This window comes from Epinephelus moara, chromosome 18 (genome assembly GCF_006386435.1).
Source record: "Epinephelus moara isolate mb chromosome 18, YSFRI_EMoa_1.0, whole genome shotgun sequence".
NCBI lineage: Eukaryota > Metazoa > Chordata > Actinopteri > Perciformes > Serranidae > Epinephelus > Epinephelus moara.
In genome coordinates this window covers 21,511,852-21,538,258 of record NC_065523.1, presented here as the reverse complement: position 1 = coordinate 21,538,258, position 26,407 = coordinate 21,511,852, and the positions used below count along the sequence as shown (strand labels likewise).

Here is a 26,407-nt window from a genome sequence, read left to right as displayed (position 1 = left end):
CACAGCGGGTAAGCCAGTGTCAGATATCACACCAAATACTTTGCAGCCTATTTTGGTGTCATTTCCCTTCAGGGTGATTTGAGCTTATTTCAGGACAGATTTAAGACATGTTCTGAAGTATAGATCGGCCCTTTTCGATGTGGAGTATGTATTTTATCTCCAAGTCATAACTGTCTGAATTTGCCACTCACCTCTGCCGCAATGGCCCAGATGGACTGAGGGGTATGAGAGCTGGAAATTGTCTGAAATTTAAAGCTCCCCAACACAACTTCCAGCAAGATACTGGGCCCCTGGCAGTGCCATGTTACGCCCTAAACAACCATGAATAATGATGACAGAATGGCCTACTCAGACAAAACGGCCAGGTCATCTCCCTTTCTTGCTTTCTGCTTCCTGGTCTGCTGACTTATTCAGTTTGTCAGCCATGGATGGGCTCCCTTCCCCACACAGTCACATTGGGTGAGTGATACGGGCTCCTCTGTGTGGGGCGTACTGTGAAGTAATATGAGAGCAGACAGCTTTCTGAGCCCCATCCAAAAAATGTCAGCCCTCCTCAGCTCACCTGCTGGCTCCCACATCACTCTCGCCTGGCTCGGGTCCCTTCATTTTTGCAGCAAGACTGACCCCGTGTGGATAAAAGTAGAATTGCACCCAGTGTACTGCCTCACACACTGCCAGAGAGCGAGCCAGTGCCTGTCACAGTTGTTGTGCGGTATTGAAACTGGTGACAGGTAGTTGTCACTTTATAGGAATGTGTCAAGGAGATGTGAGGGGGGCATGTGGCAGCACTGTTTAAAATCACAGTGCTCATGTCGAACAGAGGTTTTAGAAAAGCGGTTATATGCAAAGTAGTATGCACGCTCACAAACACACTGCTGCTGCTTTCTCAGTGACGTGATGCCATCGTCCAGGTGCTGGAAATAGACTGGTGCCACGTGATTGTAACATGCATGTTATCTGATTACATTTGACAGGTGTTTCCTGATTTATCTAAATGTGAAGCTGGTTATATCTGTATTCTCAGGGTTCTGTGTTCCCAGGTTAAATATTCTGTTTATACACACTAACTCTCTTATTGCATTCAGGTCACCTGATTCAAGTTAAAAATGTTCATTAATAAACTACCTTAAAGCTTTTTTGTAATCTTTACCTATTTGGAAATGACAAAAGTCATCCTTCTAACCTTCAAGTGTTTAATACTCATTGCTCTCCTTTAATTGTCTTTTGTTTTTCTCCCTCTCTTTTAATTGGTTAATTAAGTGATTGACTAATTGTTATCATTTTAACTTTAAGGGCTGAAATATGTATATATGTATATATACAAAAAGAGTAACTATTAGGGTGCCCCGTTAGCTCACCAGGTAGCATATGTACCATTAAGGCTGAGTCTGGTGCACTTTCACAACTCTCAGAGTCCTGATTCTAGTCCCCTAACCTGGGAACTGTCCATTAGTCCGACAGCCCATTGTTCCGACCATATTAAACCCATTGTTCCGAAGTCATCATGATGCCCTGTGGTTAAGGTCTGGTTAGGTTTAGGCACAAAAACCACTTGGTTAGGGTCAGGAAAAGATCATGGTGTGGGTTAAAATGAAAAGGAAAGTGACAAACACATAAGCCGTGAGCCTGTTTCGCCTCAAGCCTTTCCCAGCTGACCCAGAGCCGGTCACGGTGCACCATCAAGGCAGAAATACGCCCGCCGGGAGCCGTTCAGCACCGCGGACCGTCGGACTAATGGGATGTCGGACCAATGACATGGACCCCCTAACCTAACCCTACCCCATGTCATATTGAGCAAATAACATCTTTTTCAGGTTCCCATTTTGTGCTATATAGAGCAGGGGAATATTGGACGTTGGGAACACGGGAATCTGTGAGAGCAGATGTGTAGAACTGAGGGAACAGAACCCTAGGGACATAGGAATGACCCTCTGAAGGGACTACAGCTGAATAAGTACATCTAATTAATCAATAGAATTTGCATTTAAATATCAATAATGAAATGGTATTAATAGATTTAAGGGTTTTTGCTTGCAAGCTGTGAATAAGGACACCCATGCATTATAATGTACCATACAATATAGTGTACCTCCTTTAATGCACCGTCCATAGAGAATGCAGTAATCTTGACATTCACAGGGTGGCAGCAAAGATTTAAACAAGGATATAGACGTCCTTTTCCCTTGTATCTGCCTTCAACCAAGCCTCAGCACTCAGCCTCCTCAAAGAAAATCCAGTACCGAAGTAAGAGGGCTGACTGAAAAAAGAAAAATCGTTGGAGATAGTGTTTATTGACACACTATCTTAGATAATAAGAGACCACCTACCCCATGCACGGCTGTGGCCGCTGTGCAAGAAGTAAGCTAGATAATTCACTGCGAGCAGAAATCCATGGCTACAGCACATTGATATCTTAAATTTCCTCCAGTGGCTCCAATTTGTACAGTTCGACTGCTGCATATGTGCTCGATAATGCCTTAAGCAATAGACACTAAAAACACACAGACATTAGTCTAAACTAGTGAGGACCTTAATTGAGATAATGCAGTCCGCAGCCCCTATACTGCACAACTACATCTGTTTCTCTAATCCTTACTCTGACCCTAACTTCAAACTGTTTCTGAACATTTCTAGAGCCCTATTTGAGAACAGAGGACAAGCCAGAATGTCCTAATTTTTTAATTTGTCCTCACAAAGTTGGAAGCAATTATAATGGGCGGCAGTCAAGACCATTTTTATAACTCTTTTTATGTTTTGTTCAGAGCTATTAAATGAGGGCTGAGACAAGCTCTCTGACCCAATGGGAGCTATGTTGTACTACACGTGTAATCTAACTGGAGCTGTGATGGTGAAGTGTTACAGCTGACAGTGCTATAAATAAAGAGATGGTGTCTGCTTCAGGTGCGCTCGGTCGGACAGAAGTTTTTGGGTGCACACTCAAATGGATGGCAGCTGATATACAACAGAAAGCTTGTTTATGGTCTTTCGTGAAAGACCTTTTCAGTAATTGCAGAACTGTAATTCTCACCCAAATCTTTATTTTTCGTATAAAATATATTCCAATCCAAAGTCGACTGTGGACACCTCAGTGAAATGAATCAGTCATCCCTATGTTCTATGATAGTGCACCAGCTATCGAGCCTTTTGACGACTGCAGACCAGACATCACCACACATGTTGTACCCCAAGGACATGATGCAATATGACACCATGTCTCCTCTTTTTAACGTGCTTGGTTCTGCTCTCTAATGATTGCTGATTGTGTCATCTTGAAATAAAAAGCTTTGAGTTCTCATGACACAAAATAACTATTTTCTGATAAATACACCAAACTGCTTTATTGTGATAATTTAATAATAATGTGATCATTTAGAAAACACGTGCAACATTCTGACAATCATATAATAGACAGCAAACATATAGTAAATCATGTTGAATCTCACGTTTCTCCCACAGTCTCTAACATTTTCATTTAATAGTCTTAGTAGTAGTCACGTAGATCAAATTAAACATAGTATTTAAATACTCTTGTAATGTTACTATAGGAACTGTGGTCATGTGCACAGTGACTTTGGACAAGCTCTTATTCTCTCTTGCTTGCATGAATAGCAGTGTTTACACCTCTATTCTCTCTCTAGTTTGATGACTGTTTTTTTCTCATAGAGACCTGATAAGTTTTTATTCATTTGTGCCTATAAAAAATGCCATGTGTGCATGCTGCACCTGCTGAATGTATAATAACTGAGGCCGCCACCAGACACTCCCACATCATATCTTCTGTCAGAGGTTTTCACCTTTGCACCTTATTCTTCTATTTCAAGGCGTCTTCTCAGCCGAGACCATTGTTAATAACTTATGTATTTGCTTTACCCGTGTAGAGTGGAGTGCACCTGAACTCTCTCGAACTTAAAATTCCTCTCACAGACTGCAGGTCAGATGCCATCCTTTGTAAAGTGATGGACCAAATAAAGGATGGGAATAATGGGTGTCATGAGGACAATCTGCCATACCTCAAAGAATTCCAGGCTCTGCCAATCAACTGTCTAATCACAGAGTCTGTTGGCAGAACAAGCTTTCATTAAATATTAGCTAGAGAGGAAGTCAGCCATTTAACCTGTATTAATTTAATCCTTTTTGATTAATTTTCACAGCCATTCCTCATAATTTCCACTCTAATAATTGGCCAGCCTCATTTTCGCTGCTACTCTGCTGTGTCATTATCTCCAATTCGCTGTCGCTCTCTTTTGTTCTCCTTCCCCGTGAATTTTATTTAGCCTTTAACTCCTCTCACTCGCTCCCTCTCTCTGTTGTCTCTCTTGGCCCCCGTGGCAATGAGAAAAAATGGCATCATACCATGTGTTTCTCCTTTACCCTGCATGTGTCTTAGCTTCTACTATTTCTGTCCTGAGCTCATACGCTTTCAGTGGTGATCTTGGCTGTTTTGTCACATGCTTGGACTCAGATTTGCGCTGTGCACTGTAGATGCAACAGTGTGGAGCGTCTACATGCACACATGCTATGCAGCTTTTTGGTGTCTCCACACAGATGTGCCATCGTGGCCTTGTACTTTATCATAAACATCTAAAAAAAAAATCCATTCTGCTCCTAGCCTGTGGGCGTGCTCTATAAAGGGCATTTTTAATCAGTTCAAATGGTGAAAATGGCCACCAACTGCAAAAATGACAGCATTTGTGCACACCCATGGATGGCAGTAGAGCGCTACAAAGCCCTGAGGTCACAGGGACAAGCTCTGGGTGAGATAACAATACCGGGGAGCAGAAAGCACCAAACGCTAGCCGCATTCTCACTGAGCACACACGCGCAGCCAGCTACAGCTGAAATACAGGACCAAATTACACCTCAGCTAATTACACAGACCTCCTTCATAATGATGCAGAGCTGTTTTGACTGAGGCAGCGAGGCCGCACACACACTGAGCCCCCGCCTGAGCTCTGAAAGATGCTGGAGTCATCTGGCTCTAAGAATACTGGCTATTTTTCTGAGTCATAATTCATTAATTAGATGATGGACGTGGAGGCCCACTTCCTTCTAAATATATCAAGATCAAAATCAGCTTAAACAAAGCGTGACCTCATTACCATGGCAACTATTTAAATGGCATAAATAGGCTGTACCCCAGGGTTCAGGCAGGGAGACACAGTGGTGTGCTTTCAACATGGAGTGTTTAATCTATTAACGGCTCCTGTGGGCCTTTGATTAAGGAAACTCATCTGGGCTTTTAAATTTTATAGCAGCGACTGAGACCACAGGAGGATTACAGAGTACACATGCATCGACCCCTGCATGCATAAAGTGCAGAGAACACATCCTATCGAGTTGAGTGTGTTCAATAATTCAAGCAGCGAGCGTTCGCCACAAATGGAGTGAGCCCTCTGTTCCACCCTGACCACAGTAGCGATTGACAGTATATGAAACATGACAGGGTATATGTGGCATGCATTAAGTACTTTACATTGGAGTCAATAACCTTGCATGCTTAGCACAGTTTGACGAGATTAAGCGCTACAATCTCCGGAAGACAGTAAAAAAGACATTTTATATTTGACTCTTAGACCTACATGTGTTTGTATGAGCATTCATGTAAAGCTTATGTGTTCCAGTGTGTCAATTTCTGTGTGTATGTGTTTACATATGCGTGCTTAGATTTGTTTTTGTGTGTCGGTGCCTCTCCGTATTTGTGCCCACTTGCATGAGCTATGCTTTCTCTCCACTGAGCTGTGAAATTTCTACAATACCCTCTAATGGTGGTTGCCACAGTGTTGTGTGCGAGACCCGGTTGAGCTGTGACATGCACGTGACGTACAGTCACTACTGTATGAAACAAAAGTAAGGAACAAAACAACCCAACAGTGCTTAACCGCAATAATGTCAGTTAACAGGTGAGAATCTGTCCTTGCAGTTGGGATGTGTAAGAAAAGAAAATCAATACAGTAAGTGTGCCTGCCTAGCTGTATTGACTGTAATATCCTGAGGTGAGTTCATCCATTGCCTTTACAGTAGAGCCCTTAGAGCCCATCTAATCACCCCACACTGAGGACAAGGAGACATATTCGTAATATATCACGAAGCAAGACTGCAGACCAAGACTCATACCAGAAGGATGTGCCAAAAAGCGTGATCAGTGATTGAGGCTAAAGTCAGAATTTTCTGTCCAACGAAGGTGGCTCTCTTTTCTCTATCAAAACTTATGCTGCAGGCCTTGCCAAGTTTAGACCAGTTTTTGTTCTGATTTTTGGCCTAAAATCTGCTTAAATGCAGCTCCTGTGAGTAACATCACTCTGTAGTCAATGTCAGTATGAGCGATACAGATTTTTAGCTGAGGGAATACGTTATGAAGGCACTTTATCCTACTTGTTGAGCCATAATGTTACATAAATGCCACAGTAGCGCTTATTGTGGCTCATGCATCACATAACATTTTTTTTTTTTTTTTTTTGCCAAAGGAACCTGCAGTATGTCCATGATGCAAAACACTGTTTTATTTTTTTCTCAAGGTTCTTGCTCTTACTGGACTCCTGAATGTGTTTGTAGTGTTCCCTGGTCCATATGCCCATGTTGGCTATAAAAAAAAAGCCTCTATAAAATAGCTCACTATATTATTAGGATGATGTTTACTTGTATATATAAAATGCAGTATAATTCCTTTAAACCACCATAACATCACCACTTCGAATTGTGTTTCTGTGCTTGGTCCTGATTTGCTACAGCCTGTTTTACACTGCTGGTATATTACAGCTAATAGAGCACGGATTAGAAAATGATTCGTTTAGTGGTTTGTATCACAGAAAATATTCAATAACAATCATTTTACTTTGATTTGGCCAAAAGCTATTACATTTCCACATATCTTTCATTATGGGACTGTGTCAGTGTACATAAACGCAGTTCTTGATGTTTAAAGAGCTGTAAGAGCTGTAGAGCATGCAGCTGTCACGGTAGAAATAAACAGAGTGGTTAATTAAATATACTAACTTGTGAATTCACACAATTCTCGCATTAATTGAAGCAACAGTGTTGCTTATTCATGAAATCATTTTAACATCCTCACATGAAGACATCACATTTTGGGTTTCTTTAACCTTACACGTCATTCTACTTAACTTAGACCTATTGTCCTCATTCATGGACACTTTTTTGTCCCATCTAGTGGTCCTGGTGGAGTGCCGAGAAGACAATCAAACTTGACTATCTAGAGGAAGTAAAAGCTGTTTCCATCGGTGAACATGCGAAAGGATCAATTGCGCAATACACTGATCCATGTAAAAACAAGATGGCAGCCATCTCTGCCAAGTCAATTTGAAGCCGATCTCGACACAAAAGTGGACAGAGTCGAAAACCTGATCACACTGTATGTTTTAAAGTTATTTATTTATGGTTTATAATGTTTGTAGTTTGTCAGACAGTTTGTTTGTAGTGTTGTTTTTTTTATACTTATCGGATCCTATTGATCCCAAATAGCTCGGAGAAATTAAAAATGCATACCAAACAGAAGATCGGGTCTCAGGAGGCTATTCTTCAAAGGTGGAAGTAGGCGGTATACAGATCAATCATTTTTAAGAGTGTATAATGAGAACAGTGTATAATGAGAACAGCATGGAGCCTGAGTTCTAAAGCCTGGGTTAAAGAGCAAGTTGATAACCACCTTGGTGATACCCATTATCTCTCACTTATGCTTTAGGATTTCTCGAGCCAGCTAAGGCAAAGAAAGCCTGGCTTTGTTGAACTGGCCGCATGATACAGCCCTCTGGTCTCTTAAAGGTATGCAGCATTGGGAACACACTCACCAGTGACAGCGAATGAAAAAAACAAACCCAGATTTACTCCCGTTCAGCATTACACCTCACTGTATGTGTCTCTTGGAAGCCTGCTGCTTACAATCTGGCACCTGGCTGCTAAAATTTGATAATGCCCTAATCTCACCTGAGCACTGTGGGGGTACATGCCCACAGATGACCCGAACACAGACAATAAGAAGAAAATAAGAAAATACAGGCAGAGGGCAGAGCCTCTGCAGAGAAATACACCACCACACACTGAGAGTGGGTCATAAGTGATGATTGAGAGGGATTACTTCTGTAGGAGTCTGGTTTTTTTAGGAAAATCTTGCATTCACATAGTTTTTCAAAGTGCTTTTTAAGTACCAGTAAAGTGAAATACTTTAAACAACAGTAGGGACAATACATTCTTTGATTAAATATGGATATTCTTTATCTTTTTTGTCAAAATTCTGAAGTAATATATATTAAGTCAAATGATTAAACCCAAATAATTTATTTATAACCACTTCAATATATAAGAAGGAAAATTATAGATGTCTTTAAAATAATTTTATGCGCATGTGCGTGTGTGTTTGTGTGTGTGTGTGTGTTTTCCTGAAATCCAGCAGCCACTCGACCTGCCTTTTTAATCACCCACCAGAGTGACAGATACAGTTTAAGAGGCTACACTGCAAAAGTATTTACATTTCACCAAGCAAACATGACATTGGAGAAATCATAGTTCAGTGTACTTCCTCTTAGAAGCTTCATGAATATATTTCTGGAACATGCATTCAAATTTTATTCATGGAAGGATTGATTGCTCCTGATTGCTCCCTTGATTACAATCCCAACAGTCCATGGGGGCTTATGCATTCTTATTTGTAGGGTATTTGGTATGACTGAACAGTATATGGTTGAATAGCTTCAGATAGCTCAGACAGCTCAATCAGGGGCAAGCAGGGCACAGCATTTTGCTTGAGGCTTGCGAAAGAAAAGGCTTGATCAATGCAATAGACAAGAACTACATGCGGCAATCAGCTGCCATGCATTCTGCAGCACAGCATGGCTCTATCCACTGTTCTGCACCTACTCATGCCAACAGCAGCAGCTGAATACGACTCAGTGCAGCACTTCCTGTGGTAAATGTGCCTAGTTGAATTGCCCACCCACATGGAGGCACTCTCACGCACACACACACACATGCATTCAGATTCACACACACAATTACTATGATCATTTCCTGGCTTTATGACCTGATTACCAATGACCCACAATTCCGCCCTCTTCTGGGTCCAACAGCAGAAAGTCACAACCACATCCTGACCTTTTCTCCCACCCAGCTAATCAAACATTCTCCCTGTTGCGTAGGGAAAGCTATTCCTGTAAATGGAGTAATTACTGACAGCAAATTGGGAGTCTTCAGCCCGGCAGAAAGGTAGCTGAGGCTCAAAGAAAGCCTGCTAATTGAGACTGCCCCCCATGGCCGCTTGTCTATTCAAAACGCCCTTCAATGAACTTGTGGCACCGGCCTCGTCACTTTTATCCAGAATAATTGAGTTTTTTCATCCAGATGGTAACTTGACTTCAAACAGCGGCTCAGTTTTAGACGGCTGATGAAAAATTTCTGCGTGCTAATATTTACAAATCTGTATTACGCCTTGATATAGAATATTACTGTTGCTGCTGAGAGCCTGTTTATATCTGTTTCTGCACTGCTGAAGCTGACCACCGTTCCATTGTCTTATTACTGTAAAGTGCTCATCTTCATTAATGGTGTTTATCTATCTCAGATGCCATGCACCTAGTGCCTTGTTAGGTGAATAAAAAGAGACAACCAGTGGATAAAGTGTCTGCGTTTTCTCATTTAGGCTCTGTCTGAGTCATTGTTTACAAGTGTCACCCAGTCACAGAGTGAAGGTATCACCATGATTAGCTAACCACTGTGGTAGGTTACACAAGAGGAAAATAAGCCAAAGAATAACACAGGAGATAGACAAAATGGTAATAGAAGAGACTGTGATGTTTAGGAGAGGCAGAGAGATAGAGTGAGAGGCAGTGAGAGAAAGCGATAAAGAGAGAAAAGGATGGGTGATGCATTTGAAACTCCCTGAGGTGATGAATTTACATCTTGTCTGTTTTCTGCCACGTCTGCAACAGCGAAACTAACAGGACCAGAGAGGAGTGGTGAGATCCTGCCAATTACAGTCTGGTTGACGGAGAGTTTGCAGCAGCCAATTGTGGAGGAAAATCTAAATGCGCCGCGCTCGACATGGTCTGGAGCAAACAATGACCAGAACCCATCAGCTATAGCTGTATATCAGTAATGAAGGGACAGAACCAGCCTGCAGTCTCGTGTCCAGCCTCTTTGTCAGAGCTCACACTGGGGCCTCCATTTGTATCCTCTGTCTTCAGGTCATTAATGCTCAGAGAAGCTGTAACATTTAATTAGGGACACATTATTAGTACAACGCAGGCACAGTGTGCAGCGGAGAGAAATCCCAAAACAGCCCCTAACTGAATATTACATTTACAGCCACATGGAGTTATGGGCAAAAATGGTTAGGAGAAAGTTGTAGATAAACAAATTAGCTTGTCACTGTGTGCTTTTATGGAGTTTTGCCTTGCTGGTGGACAGAGTAGAAATAATTATTTGTATAAATAAACAGTCTTGTGTTAGCCTGTGTGCCTTGTGCCTTCCCCCAACACCCTGACGATGATTCCAGCCGTGCCATCTGCAAAGTCTCGGCTGCATTGTCAAAATGAGGAGCCGCTGATCCGTTCAGTGATTAAACAAACAAACAGACAGGAAAACATCAACAAACTTGAGAAAATGAGTATACAGAGCAGGAACGAGTGGCCCATATGCTGAATATTATAAAGGGGTAATATTCTGTGGAGTTAGCCGAGTGTGAGATGAGAAGTATTGTGAGTGGGAAGGTGTTGGTGGGAGGGAGGGAGGAGGAGGAGGCCCTAATGATAAAGAGTGGCCATAGAGTCTGGTGCTTCACCACAGGGGGTTGCATTGGATCATCAGGCTGGATCTCTCAGCAACAGACGCAGTGTTCATGAGATACACGGCAATAAACTGTATGGTGAATGCAGTAACGTGTCCCGCAGTACAATCTCGATTCAGCTGTCTTCCCTAAATTGTGAATTACATAGTGGGATGCGTGACTTTATGTGCAGGTTATAGACAGACAAACAGCTGCTGTGTGGATTTCTATAAACAGTCTGTCTACGTCTGCAGGATTCCAGTTGATGCAGGTTGTTGTGCAGCGCGCTCCTCACTCTGAGCACGACGCAAATCTATGGTGCTTAATGATGATATTTGCGAGTGCAGCCTGGGAGATAAGATATCAGAAAGGCCATCCCTTGCATTAGTATTCCATGCAGTGCAAGAGGGGAATGGGAGATGATTTTTCCCTTAAGGAGGCCCTTCTTTTGCTAATCGTTAACATAAATATTTTCATTTGGTGTCTTTAAGACATGGCAGTGACTACACCGCTCGTTCCTCCTGGGACGCATCGTTTTTGACTATTGCCTGATTGCCTTTGGTAAAAATGGGCAAGAGTGGATTCAAAATGAGATCCAGCCTCTAAGCATGGGAGATTAGAATGACTGAAATGCCCTTTAATTATGATCTTGAGAGGGCAACACATTCTAAGGACATTTCTGTCACCCACAGATTAAATCACTAACTTGAATTTTAATGGCACCTATACAAGGATGCTGTTTTGTACTGTGTGTTTGTGTTAATTTGAAAAGGCTAACACACAAGAAGGACAGTGCATTCTTGTCCCTTGCATTTCATATTAATCTGGCAATTTTCAAATGTCCTTGTTGATGTTCTCCAGTTAGTGGCACTTCCTTAATTAACAGAGTGTACCCACACACTCAGTTCATGGCGTAAATGAGTCTCAGCGTTCACATTTAATAGTCTTGTTCGGAGCTGTTTGGATAAGATCAACACAGATTTAAGCATGGCAGCTGCAGATATCGATCCAGAACATACCAAGTAGAAAAATGTGCCAGACAAGTGAGAGGTACTCCTCTGTGAAGATCCCTGCACCAGCTCCTTGCATGCTGTTACTTTCACTGAGAGGAGTAAGAGATGAGAGCTGGGCCTGAGAGGGCCAGTAGCCTGAGGCACTACGGCTTAAAGAGAGAGACCTCTCCTGAATACCTATTCATCACATCACCATTAGTGTGGCTGAAGCACTCAGCTCTGCTGCTCAAAAATATAACGAGGATTACTGCATAAGATCCCATAGCATAGTCTGACATGATAGGACTATCACTGTTGCCTGATGTACAGCTGAGCCGAAAATTCTACCTGCTTGCTTTCCTCACCCCGCGATGCAGCGAGATGGAGATGTACACATCTGCTACACATCCGCAAGCACACAAAGTCAATAGTAGATAAACAAGTGCAGACTCTAATCATCATGAGAGCAGGTTTTTATCAGAGCATGACGTTTCTTTTTTCTCCCCCCCTCCCACAGAAATGCCGCTCTACCTCATTTTCCTCTCTCATCTTGTCTGTCAACACTTCATCCTTTCTTCCTGCTGCTTCCTGTGTCTCTCTTGCCCGAGCGACAGGATGCACATGCCATTGTTTTGTCACGGTCACGGCCGTATTGATTAAGCGATGTGGAGCTAATTAAAGACAATCTGCAAGGAGCGTCAGTGCCAGTGAGGGGAATAAAATCATGGTGACGGAGCGATAGGCCTCTAATTATTATTCTCCTTTTGGTTAGGATGGGGAGAGATAATAACCCTGCAGGCATATTCGGCAGGCACAGTCGGAAGGCACTCTCTGTCTATTTCTCCCTCTATCCCTGCCCGCAATCTCCAATTTTCATTTCCAGCAACTCCACTCTGTCTTTTTCTCTTTCTCTATCTCTCTCTGACTCACTTTACAACCGTGCTGCCCTGCTCAACTACTCCACTGGGCACTAATTCAAACCCAGTCCACATCCTCTCACTTTGTACTCTGACACTGCCCACCAACCCGGATCACCAAAGCATCTTCAGCATCTGTGTGTGTGTTATTTAATGCATGTTAAATAAATGCTGGTAGTAATTTGTAATGCACATTAAACCTTTATAATATAGTACAATATGTTTCTTAATTAGACATTGTAACATCGTTTACATGCACATATGCGCACCCACTGCCAAGAGTATTACTGAGGGACTAGAGCTTTCTTTAGAGTATAGAAGAAATACATTTTGTTCTTTGTACTGGCTGTCTTTGTGTGTCTGAGGCTGCGGAATATTGAAAAGAGAAGGTGAAAAATGTTTTAGACAGAGAACTCGGGGCAAGCTCAAGGCCATTGTTTCAAAAGCATGTTTTGTTTGTACACTCTGTAAATAATCAAAAGGGCATATTGAGCAGTGGATTCGTGGTACTGCTGGATACACGGGACTCACTCACAAGGAAAGTTCCTCTCAACTAATATGCTTATCTACATTCGAGCTGTCTGATCTATAAAAAATGAATGCAAAAAGTCAGCGTGTTACATCATTTTCCTCCAATTTGGTGTAATCCATCAAAGCAAGATCAAATGTCTTTCAGTAAATGTCATCAATGCTACAGATATCGCTCCTTTCTACTCTTTCTTTAATGTGATACTCTGTTCTCTCGTTTTGACTCCTGCCTCCAGATGTGGCGTTCACGTGCCGTATTACTCACTGCTGTGTCTGTGTGTGTTTTGTAGACTTGGAGAAATCCCACGGGTTTAGAATCAGGCAGCATAATGTAATGTAAGCTGGTGTTCCTTCCACTGGAGCATCTTGTTATCTCCCCTCTTCTACATGTAGCGTCTCTATCAAAGGACCTCTCTACCTTGCTCACCGTGGGCCTGCAGAGAGCAGCTCTGCCAGCCTGCTTGATATGCAGCAGTGTCTGGTGGCTGCTGGGCTCCCACGCCTCCCTGACTGGAGCCTTTAAGCCTTGGCGCAGTCAGAGAGAGCCTCCCTCATCAATGGCCCTACTGAGTGGCTGTGACAGTGCCACGCGGAAAACACATCGATTAAATGGTTCCTCTTGCCACCCGCTTCTGCCGCGGCGCATAGCTCTCATCCTTCATTCCCCAAAATGAAAGCCCTGCAATTGAGTTAGCTTTCAACATGGGAGGCAATGCTGTCACACTCACGCATGGCGGCGAGGAGACGATTCTCTGGAATAAAGGTAGTAAGGATCATGAGCAATAGGAGGAGAGGGAGACAAAGTAGAGAAAAACATAAAAGAGAGAGAGGTAGTAAGAGAGAAAGAGGCGTAGTACAGTCAGAGGAGTTCAACTAAGATTTACTCTCTCACTTTTGTATCGCCTCTCATTCAATGTCAACTGCCGCTACAGCTCACCGCAACATGAATGTGAGCAATCTCTAATTAACTAGGGCTTTCAAAGAGATGCTGACGAAAAGAATTCCACATAAAAACTAAAACCTCTCTTTAAAGGCAACAAGATTTCCCAGGAGTGTGGCAACGCTGTCCAGCCATGTGATGGAGCAGGTGGAGGCAGAATCTATATGTGGTGTTTGAGAATGCATAACACTCTCTGATATGGGATGTGTGTCTTCTGATAAAAAGCAGGGAGATGTGAAGAGCACCGTTCAAGTAGCAGCTTGCCCAATCTGCTCAGTCTTATGAAAGCTTTTGTATCAGAGCGGGAAGAGGAGCTCTAGGCGCAACAGCCATATTTATATTCCAATCTTCTACACAGAAACCCACATTGCCAGGCTCATAAAAGATTCATCGAGCAGGGGAAAGCAAGGTCGTACAGAAAACTGGTCAGGAGGTGCCTGCTGCAATGCAAAAAAAGAGCAGATTGACGCAAAAAAAAAAAAAATCACTGGGTGAGTCCCACGGTGGCAGTTACTAGGGTAACGTGCGTTGTTGCCCTTATTATTAATGGTAGTGTGTCCAGCATTGACCAGATGATCAAGCGTGTCTGTGCACTAATTGGCATCTGCCATTCATACTATAATCTACAACAGGCTTTACAGCCTCAGCCATGTTTGTTCGTATCGATTCAGTGCGTTGTTTGGTTCTTTGTCTGTGGTGGATCCCGTTGCTGACATGTTTGTGAACTAGAGAGCAAAGGGGAGAGAGAGCGGGAGACAGAGACAATGTGTGTATGTGTGTGAGAGTGAGACTGCGCGTGCATGTGTGCGCCTGTTCGGGGTGTTGTCAGAGAAATGTCACTCTTGCTTAGAGTCACAGACATAAACCTCTGGGAGTCCTGCACCCTCCAGCACACTCACGCAGAAGGAAAGAGAGAAAGTGGGGGAGCGAATGCGATATACAGGGATGATATTCATCCCACCAGTCAAGCTGATCCTTCCATACACCGTTGACAGCAAGCATACAAATAACATCCTATACTTTATATGAGCACACTGAATATTTCTGAGAAATTACGTGTGCATCAGTCAGTCATTGTGAAATTGTCTGGAAGAGAGAATTAGGGTCGTAAGGGGGACACTACAGGCTCAGGGGACACATGTAAATCTACTTTTCTTTGCTTCTGCATGTATAAAAAAGTAATCGGTCCCAGAGTGTACAGCTGGCTGCTGGGCAGCTGCCAGGTTAACCATGTCTGTGTAAATGACACAGCTCTAACAACTGTATTCAGAGCTCAGTCCCACAAGACCTTAAAGACCTTTCTAATGACGATTATGAGCTGCCCTGGAGTCAGCCAGCTCAGTCCATGGGATCGCTAATGGTCATTTTAGTACAGCAGGCCGCTGGGTTTTCAACAAGACAGAAAACAGCAACAGAGGTCATTTAGAGCCCACACAACCCCGGAGCATAAGTAGTGGCCCGTCTGTGGCTCTGAATGAGTAAGTGGTCATTTACAATATGGACTAAATATCAAGGTTACCAGACTTTCCGTTCTGACTTTGACAAGCAGTTTATGACGCAAGAGCATTCCCTGTTGTCTGAAATATCTGCAATGTTCTCAGGGTTTCAGAAACAAATGTACCACTCAGATGGATGTCAAATAGACCAACTAATCATACCTAATGTATGGTTTCACATGCTATCATTGCAAGAAATCTGGTTTCATCTATAGGAGTGCCAATTAGTGGGGAGTGAGGGCATTGTGACATTTAGTTGAGCCTAAAATCTGACCTAGCTGCAGCGGTGTTTGGGCAAGTGGCATCCACATGAATGCCATGACCAAAGGTCTCCCAGCAGAACATTGCATTGTAACAAAACGATCAATGTTACTCACTTCACCCACCACTGGTTTTAATGTTTTGGCCGATTGGTGTATGTCACATTACATACATCATGCTACACATGCTTGCACTCGACTTTTGGTCTCATACAAGAAATGAACAGCGATCTTCAGGTTAAAAGTCCAGACTTTGTTTGAGTCATCTACCTCCCATTCCGCCAGCCCTGTGTGGACTTTCTCACTCTTGGGCAGTTGCTCAGAGCATCAGAAAATGCTGCCGCCCAGGCCATCCAATGCCACCTCTGTGCGTCAGTATCTGACGCTGAAGCTGACCGAGCTTTGATATTTGACAAGTTGGGAGTGAGACCAGGTTGTCGTGGTGTTGTTAATAACAATTCTGATTTATCTACTGCCAGATGGGTGAAGTGGTACCTTTTGAAGAACATTTGCCACCAACACCATCACTGATCAACATCCACTCACATTTGCTGGACTGACCATCAAAAAGTGACAAAGCTGCCTCTTGAGAAGTCTAAGTTATTAATAACTTGCAGAGACATTACACACAATAGTCCACCCTCTCCTCCCCTCTTTCTGTCACTCACTCTCTCAAACACATACACACACACACTCACACACTTGCGCCACGGTGCTTAGTTCTTGTGTCTCTGTCCTCAGTCCTGACAATTGTGCCACTGTGCCATCGTTCATCATGAGTTTTCACCACTTCTATGACTCTGCTTGTTTCAAAGGCCTGTGTTCTTTGTCTTTACGCTAGAGATATGTTGTTATGTTGGAGTGGAAGAACGAAATCACTGAAGATAGATGACAACACTGAAGGATCGAGCAGCTGTGGGTTTAAACACAACACAAAATGAACCACTGCCATGAATCTTTGCATGTGAAGTATTAATTAAAAATCGATAGTGTTTTTGAGAATTGATACAATATCCCAAAATCTATTATCTTGATACTCAACATATCAGTGTTTTCTTACACCCTGAACATATGCGCATACGGGGAAAGGCCATTCCAGCCATGAAGGTACAGCCACGTTGACACACCCTTTCTACCTCAGGGGCCCAGCCATAACAGGGACACAGTGTTAGTCTGAGACTCAGGCCACTGACCTCACACGCTTCTCTACCCGGCCTTCCATCTGTTAACCAATTACCACACAGGCCGCTTGCCTGCCTTCGTGCCTCATCCAAAGCACTGCAGTAGTAAAATCAGTCACCCATTTCACCCAGGGCCGCACCGCAAAAAGAGCTCTCTGCCATCATCACACGCTAATATCACCCCTGTGTGAGTCATGAACAGACCACATTTAGAAAACTGACCCAGAAACAGGTACAGCATCATCACAAACCAAACCACTCACACAGGCGCACGAACCTCCCTGTCCATTAAAAAACACACACGCCAGCCGCCCCTGCCACACGGACAAGCGCTGTACTGGTGGGGAAATTGTACAGTATTGACTTTGTCTAACTCCGAACCACAAAGACCACTTGTTTCACACTTATTAAACAAGGTCTTACCTCAAGAATAAATGATTAACCCTTCGAGGACCAAATATTTGCTCTCAGATGGTGGGTGAATCCCCACAGTGTCATTGTGTGTACTCATTATATGTCCCTACAAGTAGACACACATGCCTCTGATGATGAAGCAGCAGGCGGCATGAAAGCACATCAAACATTAAGATGAGGGAGTGAACAGCGGACAGAGCACAAAGGCTCAACATCTCTCTGTGCTCCAGCCCCCCTTTCTTAAGCCGCATCTCTTTTATGAAACAGATCTCTTTACGGTGGTATGATTCTGACTCGCACAATGTGGTATCATTATCCTGCACTGATTCGAGCTCTGCCCTAATCAGTCATGACACAAGCACATACTATTCAATCTCTTCAAGCAGCACTGAATCAAGCATAATGCAACCTCATTATCTGTGGCTGATTGTGAAGCAGCACCTTTGTATATTAATGGGGATGTGCATGAAGGTGGATGCAGGCATAGTGGCTAATCTAACCCGGCCCCGCTCACTTACTCACCCACATGGTGCTCAACATGATTGTTAGTGACTGACAGGCAGCACAGAAATTAGGTTACGTGGGTTAAAACACGTGAAAATGACACTGAGCTTACATATCATTATTGGCATGAGTTAGAAAAACCTGGCTCATATTATAACTATACTTGAAATGTTAAAATCCAGGTAAAGCAAAAATGAATATGTTTTATGAGTTTGTCACAACACAGAAAAATGTGTCACTAACCACCCTGCCAAATTGGAATGATTAAAAAAACGGAGTGTCTATTTGCACACAAGCGAGAATAGTCACACTATTTACACCCATCATGCATTATTATGGATCCCACTGCGTGCTAGTCCTCATCACATTGATAGGTCAAAGTTGGAAGTGGTTAGAATTAGGGCAAAGAGGCTATGGTCAGGGCTAGCACTAGTCCATCTAGGATGTTCTCTGAGATTAAAGTGGTACATTTACAAGAAAAAACTCACAAATGTACTGCCAGAAAGTCAGGTGACGTAGTACAAAGAGTGACACAGTCTACATAGGGAGTAAGATGTGGTGGCTGAATAGCTCAGGCACAGGACTTTTACACACAAGACTGTGTGTGAAAGTCATTTTTTATAATGTATGCAGCTGCTGAATGCACACCATGTATATATTTTGTACAATAGCTGAATTCACCTTAACGTCATATTTTGACCTTGCTAGGACACCCAGGATTTGGTCTAAACACCCAAGTGTATATAGCTTGAGTGGCTATTCGGTGTGCTCTGTTCTAAGACACTTGTTGTTGCTGACTCACCTTAGCAGCTAAGTGGCACAAAGCTCACACACCCTGAGCTTAAAAACGTGCCACTGCGCAGTGACAGACTCTCGTTCAGCAGCTAATAGCAGCTAACATTAGCACAAAGAACACACCCACAGCAGTAAACAGTAACTGCTGGGCCAGTTAGCCAATTTGGGCTAAAAGACTGACAGGTATATTTGTTTACAGAGTGGTTTATTCGCGTATTTATTAGACTAACAGAGCTAAAACAGCTTGCTGAATCTAGCAAACACCACCCATGTAGGGGATGAACAAGATGACACTGTATGATGAGGATGGCTCCACTGTGTCACTGAGCTATAATTTCAGGCCTGCCCAAAAAACCCTGGACACCAAAATGGTGGAAAACTTTCTAAGGGTCTACCTCACAATGCAGTACTGTATGTATCACAGTCTTTACCCAGCCTTTAACAAAAACTAATGCTGCGTGAATTTCATGCAGTGCAATAATGTCCTCGTATTAGATTTAAAGTTGTATGCGTGTGCTGCAGCTTGACCTTCCAAGGGCTTGTGTGGTCACGCAATGTTAGTAATTCAGACAAGCACTGGACCTGTCGTGGCATAGCAAGGTGATTTTAACAGTTGAGTGTGTGTCTCTGCCTCTCACTGGCAGATTTACACCCCGGCTCCCGCAGCTTTTCATTTGTTTAATTCTCTAGGTGGAGGTTAGGCTGCTGCTTGGCAGAGCACACTCTGTCCAGCCCGCTACCCAGTGTCCTTCCTCCTGGGAACTGTGGACTCACATCTCTGTTCCTCTTTGACTGTCATCCAGCTGCACTGTCTCATTCCTCCATATTTATAAAAGCTTTTAACAGGTAGGTTCACTCATAATGATGGCAGAGGGGACATTTTTTAGAAGTATTTTTTACAGGGTTTGACAAGCTTCAGTGTTTTGGTAAGACTGCTGCGTAATAGGCTTTTGGCATAGAGACAAGGACAGAAATTTACCACAAGTGGCTCGATTATTGTCATGTCTGGGGGAGGGCTTTTATTGTGATCATGCTGCTTTGCTCTCATGGACTGGCACCAGAAAAAGAGATTTTTGGCTAAAGGGTCACTGCCAGGTTGGTGGACTGTTTAGGGCTGTCTCCACTGGACATTGTCCAACCCAGCTGTTTGTCCTGCCTGACTCTGAGTGAGCTGAGGTCTGTCCTTGTTGTCCTCATCATGCAGAGACACTGTAGATAGAGTTAGCATTAGGTCAGCTAACTGCTTTACCTGTTTGTATGTGGTATCAGACCCTAATGTATACCAGGTTTGTTAATAACACTGATCACGGATGGATTACTGAACAAGCTTACCAGGCGCAAGCCTGGGGGCCCGAAGTGTCAGGGGCTCCCCTGGCCTTCGCCTGCAAAATGTCACTCAAATTTACATGTACCAACCAGAAAACCTCAAAATGATTACAAAGGGCACACCACAAAGAGACACAAAGCGACTAGAGAGTAATGCAAAGGAACTGAAAAGAGACACAAAATACGTATAGAGGGGCAAAACAATGACAGATAGAAAACAACAACAAAAAAGACACAACATTACCTCATAGACAAACATAATAACAACCACAAGAGGACACAAAATGACTAAAAACAAACAGAATTACCACAACAAGACACAAATAAATCACAAAGACACACAAAATGATCAAAAAAGACACAGAACTACCTCAAAGAGACAAAAAACAGCCACATGGAGCCACAAAGTGCTCTCTGAAATGACTACAAATAAACTCAATACAACCAAAGCACACATACTTACCTCAAAAAGACACAACACAACCACAAAGAGACACAAAACCACCACAAAGTCTGTGTCTTCTATGTAGGAGAGGTGGTGGGGCCTTCTGCACGTCTGTGCCCAGGGGCCCATTATCTCATAATCTGCCCATGATGCTGACATAGCTGAGAAAGTCTTCTTATCATAGCTATGGTTTTATTTCCATCAATAAAAGCATCTCAATTCACTGGCACTTATATTACAGCACTAAAGTACTGTATAATTAGCTCGATGTAAATAAACTAAATGTTTCTGCCAAATGATGTTTTAAACAGCAGTGTGATTTACAAGTGCTGGTTCCTTTACAGTACTTGCCTTTTAGCTATAAATCGAGCCTGGCTGGGCGAGTTTCTTATGCAATCATCACACCAATCTAGAATGAGGAAACAGACCTTAACAAGGTCCTAAATGGTAGTCTGTTCAAAGTGATTGTTTGTCGTGATCCCTGGTGAGAGAAAGGATCAAGTAAATTACTGAAAAATCTAGCCAATTGCTTACACAGGGTTCTGACTCCCTCTTTGAGAATGACAAGCAATTAGGTTTTCTCCCCCACTGCACTCGGTGTTTGAACAGAAAAACACCAAAGCAAGTGTTCATTTCCATCACTCTCCACCACGCTAGTGTTGGGAGTCTTCGAGGCCAGACATCTTAAACCAATAACTGTATTCCTCTGGCGCTCCTTTGCTCCAGTGGGACAACAACAACATTTTTTTTCTTTTTTTTGCCTCCAAACCTGAGTGTAAATCTTTCAAGTACATGAATAAATCTCTATGCTCGACAACTTAGGCAGAAATCGAGCAGCTACAGCAAACCAGACAAAGACATCTTTTGTCCTGTTGAACAATATCACCTCACCTCTCAGTTGGCTTTTTTATATGGGTTTGATGGTTAGACAGGAATATTAGAGGAACACACATCTCGCAAACATTCATCCCCATACAAACCCATTTGAGAATGTAACTGAAATTATTCAGAGTCTTTGTTTTTAACAAAGAGCTTAAATTTATTCATGAAGTTTCAGGGCAACTGTCACCAATCAAATTCATAGTTATTTTATTTGTGATCAAGGGGCTATTTCCCAAGCACTGAATTTTCCTGTGATCCTTATTTGTTTGTTTTTGACAGCAGAATATCTGATAATCTCATTGCTCACATGATTTCAATTCACCACATTTACTCCTAGTCCAAATGTACTAAACGGAGCATCTCCTATTTCTAAGATGAATTAGGTTTTGCATCAGAATTTCTGCTGTTGCATTAAATTTACGTTCTGAGCAATCAATACTAAGCTATTAATATTAATCAGACTAATGAAAAGATGCTGATTTCCACAGAAAATTACACCAACATACTATAATTCCCATCTCCTGACTGATGAGAGTCATTACATGCAGCTTTTTTTCATGCAATATTCTGTATTTGGAGACTATTTTCCAGAATGATACACATTAAATAAGGTCTACACCTTGCAGAATGATCATTTACACCCTGCAGAATGATCATTTAAACCGTGCAGAATGACTGTTAGCACAAATGTCTCTGAATGTCTGGTACTTTTAGAGAAGATGAGTAGCCTTAGGTTGATTCAAAATGATTGTTTATATTTGAGACATCTTGAGTGCATTTTGAAAAAGGTACTTTAAATTAATTTACAGTGTTTTCAGGCTTTCTCTTTCAGGCAGATGCAGTTTACTGTATAGTACACACACACACACACACACACACAGCATGGTGTCCCGTCATGCATGGCTTGATGCACACACCGTAGAAGGATGCCAAGGTCAAGCAGGTGCCCATCTGTATCAGTAGCACTAAGGACCCCTGGGCTTTATGGGTACTTAACAAACACATGCAGCGAACGAACAAGTGCATCTGTCTCATTAAAGCCCTGTTAATATTTCATACAGGCATGCGCTGAGACTGTGACTGAAAATATGTGGATATCTCAACTCGGCTGGTAGGGAGTGTTACCCTCATTGCAGCAGATACGCAAGAAGTCATCAATTCTTTATGTTTGCCATGCAGTCTCTGGGAGGGCTGGTAGCATCATATTTTCTTTCAGACCCTTAAATATTTAATGTAAACACTTACAACAAATTGTCCCCCAAGGCCAATTACAGTGTGAACCCAGTGAAGAAAGGGTCGAGATGTAATAGTATGTCATCAGCGACATTGTCAGTGTCACATTTGCAAGTGGTTAACATCGGCATTTATTCCTCTTCGTTTACTGAAGAACACCCACAGAGCTGTGTGGATAGACAAGTTTATTTGATTTACCATTTTTTACTTGAGGTGTTAGAATTAGTTAGCACATTTGCGTTTAAGTTCATTTCCAATTAAGGTTTAATTAGTAATTTCACATCAGGAAACTTTATCTAATTAAATGTAAAGGAGTTTAAAGAGGCACAATTGGCTTTCTTCTAATAGCATCTGTGATGTACACTACAGCCTCTTCATCAGTGTAGACTGAAAGCATACTGTAGCTTCTATTAAAGGTCAACTGCGGGGTCCACCTGCCCTGCAGACATGACATAGAACACTAATGTATGCTGCAACATATTGGCTTTACTGTTTCTACACGTAACAGCATGTTCCTCAGGCTGATACATTTGCAGTGTCTTATTTGAATATTTCAGATAGACAGATGTACCCAGAGATGGTTGAATGGCTGACAAGTCTGCCAAACCCAAAACATGTAGCCTATTATTTAGGGGCTTTCATGGGCCTTCAAGGTTTTGTGTCAACATTGGGGTGGACACATATGAAATGGGGGTTTTGGGGATCCACCCAAGGAAATTCCAAGCATCAAACACTCCATTTCCAATTTTAATGTGCTAATTTGTGGCTTTTCTGCATCGATTTATGGTGAAAACGAAAATATAAGTCCTCTGCTCCTTTCATCTTTATATAAGGAGGCAAATGCTCGTTTTAAATATTGAGGGGGACATGTGCCCTTCCTGAAATCCACGCTTATGGAGCCAACAACTGGTGAGTGACCACACTATTTCCCACTCACTGTTATTTGCCATCGTTTACATCACTTTATCATACAATGTATTGCTCATGAAAGCTGTTACATTTGTTTGGCACCCTTTAAAGATTTTATTTTCAGGGTCGTTTTTTCTTGTGAGGCCCTGCGATCTGTCTGGTGGCCTTCGCCAAATGGTGACACTCACCGCCAACGTACGAGGAGGCGCTGTCTGTGGTGCTAGATTGACTCAGACTGCTGCTTTTAACCGAAGGCGCGACACGGCGCTGTCCGTGGTCCTGAATATATAGCTGCATGGAGCCAAAGGTGCGAACAGGCGCCGCCTGACATACAGACCATCGGCTATTTTACGCACTCCTGAATAACATCCAACATGTATCTACTTTATCAGCAGACCTTACACTTTCTAAGCTGCCGTAGCTCATGCTCGACGCTGCGTGCATGCTGACCAGCTGAACCTCCCTGCAAGTTCAAATGCTTGACTGCCTTGACTGAAAGCTTTTCTGGGTCAAATAATTTACCGTCCTTCACTTCGATTCACAACTGTCACATCAAAGCTCGTCATTTTTACCGAAGGGACGCGGCTTTTTTCCCCTCCCCGAGTGTCATGCACTATACAGCACGCCACGCACTCAGACACACGTCACACATCTCCAGGATCTACAACCATTTGTTGTACACTACTAATTACACATGGGCTCCTGTTCACAACCACAAATCACACACAGATCCTGTAAACAAACGTCCACTGCTTGGCTCTTTGAGCTTAAATCAGCGCGATCGGTTATCTGTGGAGCCCCTGGACCTTTCTGTCAGTGATGTCGAGGTAGATATGAAGGTCTGCAAACAACGACCCCCGGGGTATCAAAGGTATCAGAGCCACCAGAAATCAATTACACTGTCAAGGGAGCACGTTACTTCATATTCTTACTTTTCCCTTTAAAACAATGTCGCCACCATCATTTGTTCCACTCATTGTAATTTACACCACAAATCCAACAAGACTGATGCAAGGCTGAAAATGTGTGAGAGTTCAGTGAGTCAAGTTCACATGGATTTACCATAAACTGCAGCTTTTGTCATATCTTCCCTGAAGTTTCTATCTACAATTCCCTTCCCTCTCATCAGCACGCTTCTCTGCATACACTGAAAGGAGTCAGAACAATAGCAATTTCCTTATTTAATGCTGCAACATGCATAGTCTTTGCACATAATACTTCCCCTCCTTTTTAACTGCCCAGCAGCTCTTATTAAGCCGCTGGCTCTTACTTAAATCATCCATATTTGAGAATTCATACACAGCACTGCTTTGGCAACTTTTAAACAATGCTTATTCATTGCGTGCGAGCGTTTGTGCCGCGAGTCCTTACCTCACAGGGCATGACAGCTAACATCACAAGCAGGAACATGGCACTGAAGAGATGCATCCTAGTCGGAATGATAGCGTCCCAGCCGACACCAGTTCCCGCAGCTCTCCCCCCGTTCTTGTCCCTTTACTGGGGCGGTTTCTTCAGACACAGAGGGATTCCTTTAATGCTGTGTCGGCTGTGCGCCACCAACCTCATCACCAGGGCGCACGCACGGCAGCCCTCTCTGGCTCGGTAAAGCGACCAGCCGCGTGTCTTCCGTGGAGCATAGACTCTTTTTTTTGCGGGTAGGGTAAAAAAGCAACACCTCTCAATCCCCCAGCGTTGGAAAACTCCCCCCAGATGGTGTAACCGGGCGAAGCGGACAGTCGGCGGACAGTCCCCTCCGTCCTGCGAAATAACTGCGACTGAGCGAGAAAGAGCGGAGGAGAGTCGCAGAGGTTGGAAGGTGACTGCTGTGCTTGCAAGGTGCCGACGCTAGGAGCAGCACGTCTATGTGCCAGCCAGGAGCCCAGTCAAAGAAGTACCACTCTTTGACGCAGCCAAGCTTGGCCGTGCATGTGTGTGTGTGTGTGTGTGTGTGCGTGCGTGCGTGCGTGTATGTGAGTGTGTTGGAGAGGGGGAGAGAGAGCTGCTTGACTGACAATATTCTTGCACCAGTGACAGATAGATAGATAGATAGATAGATAGATAGATAGATAGATAGATAGATAGATAGATAGATAGAGGCATTGCTTCCAGTGACAATCCTTTTTGCTCCATAAAATCTTTCCACTACAGTGACAGATACCTCAAGAAAGAGCTGACATTTAGCATTGATAATGTCTCCCTGCTTAGAAGCCCGACGGTGAGTGATAACTGTGTGCATTTTTAAAAGACCGAGATAGCGACTGTCAGATCTACATTAATACCATCAATTCAGCGCTGACGCATATCCAATTAGAAGATGCCAAAATAGAGGGATTCTCTGGGGTTTATGGAAATGATAAAGATTATTCTTTCCCCGATTACAATGGAGATAATGAATGTCGTTAGCTAAGAGATGTAGTTAAATGACGGTTAGGCATTCTAATAAGTATTTTCCAGGCCAGGTGAGAATGGACATGCATACAGCCTGCCTCTGTGGGTTGTTTCTTTGTGTGTATGTCCATGTGAACTGTGTCACAGTGATTAGATGGTGTGGGCCTGTGATTCCCCCTGCTTTTTTTTTTTTTTTTTTCTTTGACAGGCTGTGTTTGTAGCTTCCAGCGATCCTGAATTGGGTATGAAAAATATAGCAGCCTCTCCTGCCAGTTCTGTCCTCACCCATTTAATAATAGCTTACGAAATATGCTTTTTTTCCAAGGGTAAATGCTCAACATGTCACCTGTGGTGAAGCCCTGACTGACCAGCATCAAGAAACCACAAAGACAAAACATTAAAAAATAATAATTTAAAAAAAAA

At 43.0% G+C, this 26,407-nt stretch overlaps 1 protein-coding gene across 2 annotated transcripts in view; it reads right to left on the bottom strand.

Annotated features, from left to right (window-relative positions):
* olfm2a (olfactomedin 2a) overlaps positions 1-25,456 on the bottom strand; it is a 57,849-nt gene extending 32,393 nt beyond the window's left edge. The window contains exon 1 of one of the 2 annotated variants that reach the window (XM_050070091.1): positions 24,968-25,456. In XM_050070091.1, coding sequence (XP_049926048.1) covers positions 24,968-25,024 — 57 coding nt within the window. In that variant the 5' untranslated portion in view covers positions 25,025-25,456. The remainder of the gene's footprint in view (positions 1-24,967) is intronic. The other variant, XM_050070090.1, reaches the window with a different exon arrangement.
* Between the last annotated feature and the right edge of the window lie 951 nt (positions 25,457-26,407).